The sequence below is a fragment of the Varanus komodoensis genome, unplaced genomic scaffold (genome assembly GCF_004798865.1).
Source record: "Varanus komodoensis strain SLA01 unplaced genomic scaffold, ASM479886v1 scaffold1, whole genome shotgun sequence".
NCBI classification, from domain to species: Eukaryota; Metazoa; Chordata; class Lepidosauria; order Squamata; family Varanidae; genus Varanus; species Varanus komodoensis.
Window position 1 is genome coordinate 61,361,994 of NW_025335268.1, and position 15,478 is coordinate 61,377,471.

The window sequence follows — 15,478 nt, forward strand, 5'->3', positions numbered from 1 at the left end:
GAAAGGCTGATGTAACTGAAGAACTAGGCATCACCTCACTACAACCACACACACAGCAGGGGATTAATCATTCCATGTGTCATTCATATGCATAACCCACAGTCTGAAATACTAAAGAAAATTAGTAAAATATCTCCTGTCATCCAGCAATAACAACTTAGATTGAGTTTCTGCTAACAGTGGTAACATGTTGTGCACCTGAAATAAAACCCAATGTCTGGGAAGCAGCCTAAATCCTCAGCAGCCCTTCTGACTTCTAGACATCTTATGTAATTCAAATGCACATAATTATGATAATAATGAAATATGGCTCCTTTCTGTTCCCATCACTGCCATATAACTAAACTGTACATTATCAGTACAGGATCCAGGCAAGGGACCCAAATGTAGGATGAGCACTCTCATACTAAGCCCATAACTTCCATGTAGCCTCTGTGATGCTTCCCCAACAGGCTGTCAGGCCATACACTTCAGTCGTATTCGGATATTGATAGCTGTAAGCACCAAACAAACGAAAGGAGTAAAAAGACCCTTCTATGAGTGTTTGGGCACTGTTCTCATTCCATAATGGAAGCCCTGGATGCCTAGAAGTGGCCTCCTTCTGATTAATCCCAATTAAAATGCCAACCAGAGTATCTGTCTGGCAATGCAACAGCATGAAGGAGATGGAACTAGTCCTGCATGTTCCCACTGGCATCCCTATGTATTCAGAATCACATTTATTGGATACCACTGTTGGATATGCTCAGCTAAGTTTCAGGTACCACAAACAGAGGGATGGTCCATAAATAAGACATTCAAGAGAATCTGTGTCTTAGTAAGGACAGGAAAATAAAACAGTGGGAAGGAAGTGAATAATTCTAGATGGCTTCAAGGGAAGTTGAAACATTTGCAGTTAATTTCTCATGAACTAAACTGTAAATTGGTGTTCATACCGTCATAAATCCATCCAGCAAACCTGAATCGGGTTTTGGAGGTGCCTGCAGTCGCTCCATGGACCACTTTTCAATGATGGAGGCCACCTGGCTATTTTCAGTGTTCAAAATTCTGAAGCCTGTCATATTAACCCCACTGTAACGATAGGGCTCCACGTCAAGTGCAAATAGGTCCTGAAGGAAAAGGGAAAGGAAAAGTTAGGTGTTTGTAGATGTTTCCTGAATCTTAATTTTTCTACTCAAGCATGTTTTCCCACCTTCACAAATTTAAGCACTGCAGCTAGGATAATCAGTCATACTTAAAAAGCCCCAAATGCTGAGCATTGAATTAATTGTTAATCATGCCACATGAATGTTTATAACATAAACAACTGTAATTTATACCACTTCTAGTTACCTACATATGCACTGAGAGTCATAACAAAATGGAAAAGCCATTAACTTGGTATATTAGGGAAATGCAGTGTAAAGTCAATGGACTGCATCCTGTGGTGCTTACTAATATTAGATAATCTTGCATTAGGCAGCACTTATGGCTTTCTAATTTAATAAACCCTTTTCAGTGAACATTAAAACCTACATATCCACTAGAAGTTTGCTTTGGATTTAGATGAATCCAAAACTTAATTAGACTAATTTAGAAAGATTCAGGAGACACCCAAATCAAAGTAGGGCTCCCCCAAATTGGACCGAATATGAATATTTAAGAAAATTTGGCATCCGGATAGGAAGGGGAAATACACAATATATCTCCAAATATTAATATATTTATCCACAAGACCTTGTGTATGGAAAACACCAGGTAAATTGTAGTTTTGTGACTGACAACTGTCCGCAGGGAATGGCTCTCTGGGGGTCACCAATCTGCAGTGTTTTGTGGATAGAATGCTGAACTAATATATCACAGGCTCAAATCCTTTTACCTCCATCACTAAATGCTTCACTGATCTTTCTCTGGGAGCCCTCTTTGGAAGGAGAGAGAAAAGTGGCTACCTGGGAAGGGCCTTTTCTGTGGGGGCTCTGCAGCTTTGTTCATTTCATTTAGCCAGCATTTAATGGTTGAATACTTTTATTGTACAATGCAGCATTGTTTTTACTGCATATTTAATATACTGAAATTATGTTATCTATCTAATGCACTGTTAATGGTTTCGCTTTTGTAAGCCATCTTGAGAAGAGTTTTCAGATATAGATGGGATAAGATAAAAATGTTTTGAATAAATAAATGTTCCACCTCCCTCAGCTACCCCTTTCCTGTTACATTTATGTGACTTTGTACCCAGTGGACATAAACAATTCTATCCTTTAAAAAAATTCCTTAGACCATGCACTTATCCTTCTGGTATTTTGCAGGTTTCTTGCATACAGTCACCTCAGTGGCATATGCCATTTTTATACATATTGCCCAAAAACTCATAGAATGGGAAAAAGGAAAAAGTTCCTCCCCCCAAAACTCTTTCCATATAAAACATCTATGCCTCTGAAATGTTCAGGTTTCTTAACTAAATCCACCTCTGTCCTATATATCATTTTCATTATACTTTTTGTTTTTTGGGGGGCAGCGGGGTAGATAAGCACTTCGTTAACTCCCAAATTCATGTACAAATCTCTCTCTACCTATTCATTTGAAATTCAGTAGTCTGATTCCTCCAGTAAGGACAATTATCCCTACAAAATCAATGCAATTCTGCCAAAATATAGAAAGCATTCTCTTTTTTAAAAAAATCAAAATTTAAAGGCACCTACACAACAAAAACTGCATCTGCTTTTCTATACAGCTTTTTAAGTCAAGACCCTCAGTGGCCTCCAGCTCTGAAGACTTTTGGTTTAGATGAGGTTAATATTCAGAACCTATCAAGTCAAAAGAGTGCTGGATTTGGACTGAGTGGAGTAAATGCAGGATAGCAGACTCTACATGATAACAGTGGTCACCCAGTGGCAATGAACCCCCAGACTGCTGGCAGACTGGCTCTCTCCCGCCATCTCTGTGCATCCAATTGCAGGTAGTCACCATCTGGAAAGAGGGATTTTGTCAAATTCTTTCCATCTGTGTTTCACTGATTGACAGCCATCTTTCATTCCATCATCCACTCATTGCCCAATCAGATGACTTGAACTAGTATTCCATTCTACTTGTGCTAATTTGCACTAGGACTAGTGTGCCCCTGTGATAGTGCACTAATCTATATTAGCTAAACTTAAATGTGGTTTTATTGCTATATGTTGTTTATGCATTTTTATATCGTTATATACTCCTGGGTGACATTTCTGGAAAGGTGGTCTCTACTCTAAATTAATCCATCAGACCTCCAGTATATGAACACACCGTTACCACCTACAGATCAACTCAGTTCATCCTAACTCTGGTGTGTTATACAGGAAGAGCAGAACAAGTAAAAGATGCCCAGCATGTCTCTACTGGAGTTTAATAATTATCCAGATGGCACAAGCAAGGAAGCAAACTGTGCAAGACACTGCAGGAGATAACAAAAACTCCCCACAACCAAGGCCTGTTGCACAATCTGCAGAATCACTTGCAATATGCCCCAAAGGCCTTTTCCATTAAACTTGGGATGCATCCAAACTATCTCGGGCAATTGCATAACTAATTATATAACTTAAACACATTCCTGTTTACCCAAAACTATAATAAATATACACAACAGTTCAAACAGATTTAATGAGCTATTACATTAGACTCCAAATCAATCATGGGAAAGTACACTTCCAAACAGCACAGCTAAATAGTGTGACTGGAAAATTTATTGGACAAGGCTTTCGCTGTGTCAGGTAAGACATAATTAATAAAGCAGAGGAGCCAAAAGTGATACAAGTTACATGGCTCCATTGAGCATAAAAATCTATCATCTGCTGGCATCTCCCAAATTATCCTCACTTGTCAGGAGATGAAGTTTATCTTCCATTCTTCAGAGAAAACATCCACCTCCCAGCAACTTCCTTCCCTCTCAGGTCTAATAAGCAAATGGGAATATTTAATTAAGCCAGATTGCTAAATGCAGAACTCTTACACCTTTTATTTTATTGCCATTTCAAGCATTTATTTATTACTCTTGCTTATTCCCTGAAGAACTCTAAGAAGGTTACTCATAGTTCCCATGCAGTATCCTGTCGAGGTCATTTGCATGCCCAGACCAGGCTAGCTTCAGTCACAGATGCCTGATGCCTTCATGCCATCCTCTCAGCCTTGCCCCTGGCTGACTTAGCGTACCTAGCAGGAGCTTCTAGAAGTGATAAAGGCATCCATGTATGAAGTCCATGGCTGACAGGTACAGCAGCAACACCTAGAAGCAGTTACTTGCACAGTCCTTCTCATATGACAGCCTTCTGTCCATCCCCCAAACCACAAAGGCAGCCAGAGGCTTCTTGGGAACACAGATCTGTGTTTCTTCCTGGACATCTTGCGCTCTGTGCACAGCACAAGCAACACGGCTGCAAGGGGATGGGAAACCTGAAATTCACGGGTGCTACGCAGGGGCTCTGCTGAGAGCCGCAGATAAATGATTTTCAATCACATCAATGCAACACAGATAACAAGGGAAGATTTGTTTGCATGGTTGTCCTGAAGAAATGGGGTACTTTGGTGTCATGATGGGCTGTCTGGCAGTAGGGCTGCTATGTGCACAGAGTGTGTTATGCTTAAGGTATCCCAGAAAGGAGAAAAGGAACGAAGAGTTGTGGCAGCTTCTGTTTTCCTTTAAATGATAATTACATCCTGATGTCACAGATAGTAGTCTATCAGTAGAGTCAAAGATCTTCAGAATATCACAGTGGAGTCTCAGGGTCCTACTTGTTTATTTCTAAGAAGTGTGATTCTGTTGACTAACCTCCAGAGGTTTCTTGCCGATGCATACAAAAAGCAATAATTAATCATCACACAATATCATTAAACATACACACATAGCATTGCTAAATCAAAATTCATATTAGGAATAAGAACAAAATTAGTAAACTTATCTAATTTCACACTTTTCAAGCATGCCAAAACTACATGTATTAGGAAAATTAGCATTAAAGTGCATTCTATACAATTATTTGCAAAAATGTGCAAATGTTAGGAAAGGGACCAACCCTTCCCCCACACAATCCATGGCTTCTATTAGCTTGGCCACAGTCAAGTGTTTTAAGACAAATCTTGTTGAGGAGTAATGCAATGTATGCCCACATTCACCGACATTCCATTTAAACTAAAATTCTCCATAAACAATAACAGAATCAGCCCCAAAAGTCAAGGAATGGATCTACTCCCTGAAACCATCTTTGCACACAGCCAAAGCTGAAGAAGGAATCCGTCCAAATCCAGGTGCTGCCAACTGCTTCTCAGACTTTGCTGCTTCACCTCCAAAATGCAAGTTTGCCCAAGCCTCCACCTTCTGTTGATGGCAAGAGTCGAACTGCTCACTCACTCCATCATTCCTGCCTGGTTAGGGTTAAGGGTGGAAAGCCTTTCTTTCCCACAGAGAAGCAGATATCCAGCAAGTGGATATCTTGTGCTCCTAAGCCTGATTCTTGACCCCAGTTAGCCATTGTCTCATCAATACTATATATTTTCTGGCCTTTCTTTCACAAGGCCCTTTCTGCTCCATTCCCATTTCTTGCCTTCCTCACTCTCTGTCTCTGCCTTCTTCCTCCACTGTTGGCTCTCCTGGACATCCTCTCCCTGCCCTCTGCCACACCCCTCCTTCACCTGCCACTTTCCTTTTACTTTTGCTCCTTCCCTTCACTGCTCCCTCACTCCAGATGCTGCTTTGCTGGCTGATGGAACAAGCTGCAGTTGCTTCATCCTGGCCTCTTGTGCTGGCCCGGGAGTATGACTGTGTGGAGGGACCCCAGCAATGCCTCAGTGCCTCCGCAGTGCCAGTGAGTGCAGCTGATCCCTTGCAGGAGAAATGCATGTATCAGGAGAAATGTGCATGGGGTGCTTCACATTTTTCATTCAAAATTATTTTTCCTCCCTAAATTTTGGGATGCACTAAATTTCGGATTGGAGAAATACTCAAGGTTTGAGAGGAACCAAATTTAACATAATTCAAGCCATTAGAAAAGATAAAACCAATAATAGTATCCCAACTCACGCATGCCCTCTTGGATGATGGCAGTGATTAGGAGGAGGAGGAGGATGAAGATGATGATGGATTTGATAGACCTATAAAATACAGGAGGGAATCAGTCAAACGGCCCTCCCTCAGCAGGGAATTCTACAAAGAGAGTACACCACCGAGAACATCTTCATCTGAATGCCCTCTTGGAGCACCTCAGAAGCAAAGGCATTCCAAGTGGGGTTTCTGTGAGTTCCCCGAGTGAGCACAGCAGGGCCATTCCTTTGCTTGCTGCTGGAGTGATTAAATGGAGGGACGCAGACTGTGTGTGATTCTGTATCTGTTCTCCAATAACCAACTGCTTCTTCTGCAACAGCCCTCAGTGAGGCTCTTTGCCAGGAGCCCACGAGAGAGAGAGAGAGAGAGAGAGTGGGTGAGCTGTATTGCCAAACCTTGCCCTGCCACACCACTTCAGCCGCCAAGTTTGTGATGGTGCCCATAACACCAGCTCAAACGCCTGGAACCCCTTCCAGGCAAAAAGTTTGCCTGCACTGCCTTAAAATGTTTTGACATTGTATTTAAGGCTTAAATGCATAAACTTTGCCATTTAAGGCTCTCACTGCTACTTGGGTTCAGAGCAACTGAAAGTGTATTTTTTCCAGTATGAACCTTTCTGGGCATTTGGGCACATCTGGCAACATGAGAAATTGTCCTGGGAAGCAACACAAAATAGCCACCTGCCATGTCCATTTCCATGGAGCATCTGTGAGCTTCACCTCTGACCCATGGCCATTCATGGGCCAGGAACGTGGGAGCAGCAAGTCATTCTCACACTGCTTTGAACTGATCCCAACTCCATAATGATATTTACTTTGCACAATAGGATGACAAGAGCTTATTCTTTCCTTCATTTTGTTTCACTTCCTCCATCTCCTTTCCAGAGCAAGTTTTTCCTTCTTATGTTTCACCACTGCCATCCACAAGACCTGATGGTGCAGGACTTAGCTGTCAAAGCAGGAAACAAGGAAGTGTGGGAGGAAGTGAAATGCTCAGGAAGTTAAGCAACCTACCTGCGAGGACAGATGGACAAATGGATAGGAGGAGGAGGCGGAGGATCAGGTAGTGACTGGAAGGAGTTGCTGGATGTCTGGTGTTGAGGAACCAGAGTCAGCAAGGTTAGGAGGAGACAGATGAAGCAACAGTGATAGCAGTAGGAGAGAGGTCACAAGGGGCCTGGAGGGCACACTGGAGTGTTTTGGTGGGTGCAAGCGGGCCTGCAAGAGCTACCTTACCTGCTCCTGCTGCTTAGGTAGAAACAGTCTGAATAGCCTTCTTGAAGGAGTTCGAAATATTAGATGTATTGACTCAGTATAGCTGCAAAGTTTCTTCCTCTAGTTCCTACAGTCAGGCTATAATGAACTTTAAGTAGCTCTTTGGCCTCCAATGTTCCAAATTGTGTTGAATTGTTTACAGACAATTTGCTCACACAGAGATAAGATCAGAAATCCCTTTCCTCCCAAAAAGAGGAAGCCATGAGAGAACTACAGAACCCATTTCTTCAACAAGAACTCTAGTGCACTCTGCTCTCTCCTCCCTGCACCTACTGTCAGTTTTCCAAAGTAGTATCTCTGAGCATTAATTAAACCATCCCCAGGAGTTTCCACTGCGATGTATCAAAATCAAATGGAGAAAACATTCAGTGCTTCTGCCTTCCTGCTCCTGGGAGACCACTTTCATTTTGTCATATAATATAATGAAAGAAGCAAGGGCCTTTGTCTGAGCCCATCAGCATGCTCTTGTAAGCTACTTACCAGTGTGGTAAAAATGTAATGATAATATTCTGTCATCATCCCCATTGCTAATGCCTAGAACAAAAACAGAAAACAGAAAAATCCAGTAGACGGAATATTAACATTTTATAAGTTACATAACATTTCTTTTAATATTTCTCAGGTTACCTATAACTGCTTTTAATCGCACCCTTATGAATAATGAAAAGTTCCCAGAAGAATGCAAATGGAATGAAACTATAAGGCTGGAATCATACTAAAATTAGGTCAAGCAAATCATTCCTTAGCAGTTAGAGCAGATTACTGGCTATTAAAGGAATTTATGAACCAAATCTGCTGATAGAAGATGATTAGCAGACTGTTTAGGGCTGCAAATGTGAAAGAAGCTTATAGTTTTACATATTAATGGGAGCATTTCATTTGCCAACCAAAAATCTGAATGGAGGATAGTTCCATTAATTGTATTTATTATATGTCCGTACCAGAAAAAGATACCTAATTGGAAAGATGCAGTGTGGCTCCAAAAGCACAGTCTTATTCAATTGAAAAGTCATTTTCAAAAGTGCTGGCAGCTAGTTTTAGACTCTCCCCCTCCTAATATAGTACTAGTTCTCAGCACCGAAACCACAATTCTTTGCATCAGTTCTTCTTACCAGATGTCAGAACTGTAATTCAAGAGGCACTAATGGTTGTTATTCCCCCTATCTTTCTAAATAGTATATCAACTTATACTGAGAGCCAGTATAGTGTAGTGGTTAAGAGCGTGAGACTGGAACTCAGAGGATCTGGGTTCCAGTCCCCGCTCAGCCATGGAGCCAACTGGGTGACTTTGGGCCAGTCACAGACTCTCAGCCCAACCTACCTCACAGGGTTGTTGTTGTGGGGATAAGATGGAGGAGGAGATGTAAGTTGCCTTGAGCCCTTTGTAGGAAAAAGGCAGGATATAAATCGAAAAATAAATAAATAAATAAATAAATAAATAAATATGTTTCTTAATTGCTTCTTTAAAGTGAGGCCAAGTCTATGAGTAGAATCCAGTGCCCCCACCCCTTCTTTTGTGACGCACGGAGTTCCTTCTGCAAGGGTGGGGACCTGCAGATCATTGCACCAGTGCAACTATGCATGCAAAGGAGACTTGGCACTTCTTCAGGAAGCCCCCAAACAAGCAGAACCTCTTGCTGCTGGGAGGAGGCAGGCTGACAGAGCTCCCTTATAGGAGTTCTGCAAAATGAGGTGAAGCAAGCACTTCCAGTTCATTTTGCTCCAGAAGCATCTTGCACAATGGAATTGGTGGGGCATAAGAGAATTGGCAGGGCTGGGAGCTTAGATTCTGCACTAATGTGGCCAAATTCTGAGCTGGCTTCTTTTGTTCTCCATGATGCTGTCATACAGCTAAATCGACGATAACCCTGTAAGTAAGAGAAAGGCCTTTAAAACAAAACAAAACAAGCTCGCAGTGAATTACTGCTCAGCCCTGGTGGGTGGGTTCCAGAAGATGCACTGCTTGAACTTGTGCCCACAATGTGTCTTCTCCCTGCAGAGCTTCTGTGAAACACTTTCAAAAAAGGAAAGCTCCAAAATTGCTGAATAGGATGTCCCTACACAGAGGAATAATGGCTGATGACTGTCAGCTCTGGTGACTCATAGTCAAGAAATCAGGAAACAGCCCAGACAATCCCTTTAATCCTATCTGCTGGGTTTTAACAGTTGTGAAGGGGAGTTGTTATGGCTGCTACACAATTATTAGGATATAGACAACATATAGTCTGGAAGGAGGGAAACCTCAGCTATGCCACCCTTTGCTCAAAATCCAGAATGGATACTATTCTCTATTCTATCTATCTATCTATCTATTATCCCATTCCATTCCATTCATATCCCACCTTTTTTCCTGTCAAGGAGCTCAAGGCTCGTACATCATTCTCCTCTTCCTCTCAATCTCATCCGAACAACAACCCTGTGAGGTAGGTTGGGCTGAGAGTCTGTGACTGGGCCTATGTCAACCATTTAGTTCTGTGACTGAGCAGGGACTAGAACCTGGATATCCCAGATACTTCGCCCACACTCGTAACCATTATACCACACTGGCTGTGTGGAAATGAGGTGTTCTAACTGTAATGTTTGCACCTCTCCTTATGCTGGAAGGTGTGTGGGTGTGAGTGGGATAGGCCAGGCACAGTCCAAGGACATCACAGGGACTCACAAGACTCCTGCACAATGCTTTTAACATGAAAAAGTGGGAATGTGCCATAGCAGTCTTCCCCAAGCTGGTGTCCTCCAGAAGCGGCAGACCAAAACTCTCAGAATTTCTGGCCATGCTGACTGGAGCTCATGGGAGCTGAAGTTTTTTATTTATTTACTTATTTTCCGATTTATATCCTGCCTTTTTCCTACAAAGGGCTCAGGGCAGCTCACATCATTCTCCTCCTCCATCTTATCCCCACAACAACCCTGTGAGGTAGGTTGGGCTGAGAGTCTGTGACTGGCCCAGAGTCACCCAGTTGGCTCCATGGCCGAGTGGGGACTAGAACCCAGATCGTCTGAGTCCCAGTCCCATGCTCTTCACCACTACACCGCACTGGCTCAAGTTGAAAGCATCTGGGAAGCACCAGGTGGGCGAGGGCTCCAAGAAAGAGTCCGAGTCATGTCCTTGCCCTCCCTCCCCACATCAGAGGCTTTAGGGCATGTGAGGTGGCAAACCTAGAACAGCTCTGGATATCAATCTGTCCCACCTCATGTGATCCAAGGAACCCGAATTAAAAGTATCACCCTGCTTCTTCTTTTCCTTTCCTTGCATCAAAGTCTTGGGTACAGGCAAGATGAAAGTCTAGACTGGGGTCTAATGACTCTTAAAGGCAGTCTGCATAAAACATGTGAAAATGGACAGGAGGACAAAAATACACTATTTTTTTATGACACGCCCTTCAACATAGTGTTTTCCACTGCAGCATATATGTGGCGCAGATTCAGAATATGACACTGTCATTGTACTTTACATGAAGAACAAACTGAACTAAGGTCGGAGAAGGAAAACATGTGGATACTGTATTCTTGAATTAACTAGTTCTACTGTCTTAAATATTGATGCATTACGGAGGAAACCTTTCAAAAACAATTTAGATGCAAAAGAACAAACTCCTTGGCTGTACTTTAACATCAGTGTTCATTTTTTGATAAGCCTACAGAAGTAGGCTAAAGGTTTATTTTGTACATCTAGATTATTAAGGAAATCCTCTCTTATAGTAAATAATATGGAAAATATATAATTCATAAAAAGGCTCTTTGCTATGTATGCAGAGAGGGGTTATAAAAAAAAGACCCCACTTTGCTCAAATCCTTATACACATTACCTTTTGCTGAGATGGATAGTTTTAAAAGCCACATTTGCTGTTCACCTACAAACTATTGGTATATAATAAATAATGCAACTTGGCTGATGGACTAGCTTATTGTTAGATTGCTGGGATTTTAGCTAGCATCAGCTTAGTAAACATTTAGGACCTCTATGTTTTAAAGTGTATGATTCATCAAATGGAGTCAGCAATTTTAGTTCCAATTTTAGGCTGGGATCCAAAGGTGCTAAGGCTACGAACCTCAAGGCTTTCACAGGAGGAAATCTCCTGTCAAGGCACATGTGTGAGAGTAGAAAATAGCTCATGGGGGCCAGAGGAGTTTTCTCTGAAGGTCCTATCACCACACCTCAGGCAGCCAAGCAGTGGCCGCCGGCAGAGCCAGCATCAAGGATAGGCATCATTGGATACCTGCTGAAGATTCCTCTCTATGACATGCCCTTCCCAGGGGGAACTATCAAGCACCTTCACTGTATGTTTAGTGGCCAGGAAGAAACCTTCCTCCAGTAGGCATTTAATCTGCTGCTCTAATTATGCATTTTACTCCTTGTTGTTTAATGTTTTAAATATTTTGATATATTGTTTATTTATTATTTAAATGTTTTATATGCCATCCAGTAGTAAAGACTCTGGATGGCTTACAAAAAAACAAAAAACAAAAAAACCGCATACAACAAACAGTACATAACACACTGCACCCATTCATTAATCATAAAATCAAAGATAAAACCAATTAACTGTTAAAATATTGGGAAAATAAAAAGGTCTTTTCCTGATGCTGAAAAGAATAAAGCAATGGTGCCAGGCAAACCTCCCTGGGAAGCATGTTCCAAAGTCAAGGCGCCACTGCTGAAAAGGCCCTTCTCTGGGTAGCTACTCTCCTAATTTCCTTCAAAGAGGGCTCCCGGAGAAGGACTTCTGGCTCAGATCTCAAGGCGTGGGCAGGCACATAGGGAAGAAGGTGCTCCTTCAGATATTTTAATTGCCATCATTATTTTGGTTGCTATTATATTGGCTTTTTATCACTGCAAATCACCCTAAGGACATTTGCACTTGGGGTGGTACATAAATTCAATAATGTTAATGAATTAAATTAAATAATAAATCTAGCCATAACAAGTTCCCTTTTCCTAACACCTGCCCCACATCATCCTCATTTAAAATGATCTGTCATCCTAAGATATCGGCACACTAGTGCTGTTGGGTTGTTGACATCAGATAGCATGCAGGAAGCTAAATGCAACAGAAAAGATTAAACTGTGGGGTAAAAGCAGTCTGAACACACCCATGCAGGGATATCGATAGGCAGTGTATGAACTTCTAAAAACTTGCATTTGAAATTCAATTATTCAAGTAGAGCAATGATGGGAAGAACAACAAGCAGAAGTAAATCAGGACATTTGACCATATGACCAAAAACCACCCAGGCACAAAGTGAGCAATCCAGTTCACTGGAATATCTTCAGCAGCATGTCCTACAGCTTCCCTCTCAGCCTTAGGGTTTGAAATTCAGGACCCAGTTCAGGAATGAAAGTTTTCTCACTGGTTTACTCACTTTGTATTATGGTTTTGTGTTACACATGCAGTGTCACTATCTGGAGTTCATGCAGATCAGGTAGCATTTTTACCATATCTTAGTAATGGAGCAGGGGGTGTGCAGAGAGATACATTTAAGAAGCAGAGATGGTTACCTGTTTCAAGATGCCTGCCGCCATCTCATGACTACAGTCGAAGATGACATGGAACTCTTTGCCCCTTTTCATCTCCTTGAGCAAGGGTTTTGCGTCCTTTGTATCAGCTGGTAACTGGCGGATTTTTAGACGCAGGTTGTACCGCGATGGAGCCTTAATAAGCTCTTGCAATCGAATAAGACCTTTTTCAGGAGAGGGAAAAGAAAGAAGGTATGTCAAAAGATAAGTTCCTTGGCTGCAAATATGACCATGCCAGAGCACCTGACTTATCACCTTTAATGCCCCCACTCACAAATGATCTTCCTTTTCATGATCCCAGCACTATGTACATATACAATCTGTGTTTAAAAAATGCTTCCACAACTCCTAGCATTTCTTTCCCAAGTTTCTTCCTCTTCTTCTTTGCTAAAGTTGCTAGATAGAAATGCATTGGGATTACTCTGCAAGATTTGAATAAATCCTTATCTGGAAGTTATGGAATTCTGCACCAAAGAATATGCAGCATCTCCCTAATTCAGTTATGCCAATATGCTTCCCTAATCATTTGCAATCATGCTAGTTACTCAAAGTGACTAATCCATCAGGTTTACACACAGATTCAGTTTATTAGACCAGCATGGAACAGTCTCACATAATCTGCACCAGTGTTCTGGAGCAGTTTTGCCTCTTTAATCACATAATTAGGGCTGCTTCGTTCATTAAAGCAATTCATTCATTACATTTTGCATGACAGCAGCCAAAATTGGCTGCCATGACACAGGCATTAATGCACAGAATGACCCTGTTGAGTGGAAAACTGTTGGCAAACGCAGGCCCCCAAGGAGATGAAACTTTTCCACATCCAGTCAAAAGAGTAAGCACCTTAGATAAGTCAAGGCAGCCACAAGAAATGCAAAAGAATTTTTGGTGATAAATCCAGAGCAGCTGCAGCAACACGATTAATCAGCTCCTAGAGAAAGTCTGCTTGCAAGGTAGCAACAGCACCATGGTAACAGGAGACTAAACTATAGCAAGCGACCTACTCATAGTGCTTTCTTGCTTTTTGGGGGGAAAAAATAAAGTATTGTCATCCTGTTGATTTATTGACAATGAAACTGTTAGAAGCTGGCTACTTAAATGCTGAGAGAAGTTGTACTCTTGGAAGGCTTCCTGTTTCCCTGGGGCATTCCCCTGCCTGCTTTTGCCAAAGAAACAGAGTTCCAGATTTGCTCAGGCGAGCTATGCATTCCTTGAATTTCTTTTATGTATTTAAAACTGTTTTTGGAAAACATTACAGTACACTGGTGCATACAGAAGTTCTGCATCAAGAGAGTCTTTTCCAGGCTTTTTTTATTAAAAAAAAAAAAAAAGTGCCGGAACTCATGTCTTGGGGTCACACTTTTACACAATGGTCGCAGCCGGCAGTAAGCACTCAGCGCACGACCACATGACCAATTCCAAGCTGAGCAGTGTCCCAAGCCGAGCAGCGCCCTCACAATCACCACCGACACACAAGCAGCCCACAGGCACTATGTTAATTATTTTTGCTGCCGATCAGCTACGCCCAACAGGGCGATTCACAATCACTTGGAAAAATCCGTCAAAAAATGGTGCCGAAAAGCCATTCCAGTGTGTTCTATGACAAAAAAAGCCCTGGTCTTTTTACTATAATGGCCAAGGAGATAATTAGCTTGATTTCAAATGGTTAATCAAATGATACTTGTTTTTATCTGTTTTCTTTACTACAGTAAATTAACCAAACTCTTCTCCAATGTGAATTCGATAAACCATATAAACTGTGTTTTTCTCCATAAACACAATGCTGAAATACTAGGAAGTAGGCTGCAATATTTTGATTGGAAGAATTATTCTGTTATTCAAACAGCTATATTGTTGAGGGTCATGCTCACTGCAAATTCAGGAAAATGAGCCTGGGACTCACTTGGTGGGTATATATCAGCAGCCAGTGTGGGCCCCCAGATGGAGCATTGGACCACCACCTAGGAGACTGATAGGGATAGAAGGGGCCAAGGAGGTCATCAGGTCCAACCCCTGCTAGTGCAGGAGTTGCCAGGTCCCACCATCCCACTCAACCTACAGTTGAGCAAGTGAGACACTATTCCTCAGCCCATGTGACCCATTTCACAGAACTATCATGAGGATAATGAACACAGAATACCTAGAGCATTTATCTCATTCTGCAAACCATACATAAAAAGTACTGTTAATGACACAGCAGCCTTGTGATTCAACAACAGTGACAGCCAGTGTGTCGTGTGGCTAGAATATTGTTAGATTTAGGTCAGGGAAATGGATGTTGAAATCCTTGCTTACTGGATCATGTTTGCCAGTCAGTGACTAACCCTCAAGCTCATAGGGTTTGTGTCCACAGAAGATTGATACAAACTCCACCCTGAACTCCCACAGAGGGGTTATTTGCGAGATCAGGCCCTTGGTTTTGCACCTGTCCAATATAACAAATGGGCATGGCTGAAGGACTTGCACTGCTTGAGCAACTGGCCTGCTCTGCCCAGAGCATCTCTTCGTGCTTCCCAGGGATGCGCAGAGTGAGAAAATAGATAGGAATGGCAAGGAAAACATATAGCCCGCCAAACAGAGCTTTGTGGGCTTTCTCTGATGACCTGCCACGTGCTGCTTCCAGATCCTTCCAGGCTC

General features: G+C 42.1%; 1 protein-coding gene across 1 annotated transcript in view; it reads right to left on the reverse strand.

The window, feature by feature from the left end:
- GRIK2 (glutamate ionotropic receptor kainate type subunit 2) overlaps positions 1 to 15,478 on the reverse strand; it is a 531,310-nt gene that overhangs the window by 286,401 nt on the left and 229,431 nt on the right. Inside the window, exons 4-6 of the mRNA XM_044427342.1 lie at positions 12,824 to 13,005; positions 7,804 to 7,857; positions 936 to 1,109 (exon numbers count right to left, since the gene is read on the reverse strand). Coding sequence (XP_044283277.1) covers positions 936 to 1,109; positions 7,804 to 7,857; positions 12,824 to 13,005 — 410 coding nt within the window. The remainder of the gene's footprint in view (positions 1 to 935; positions 1,110 to 7,803; positions 7,858 to 12,823; positions 13,006 to 15,478) is intronic.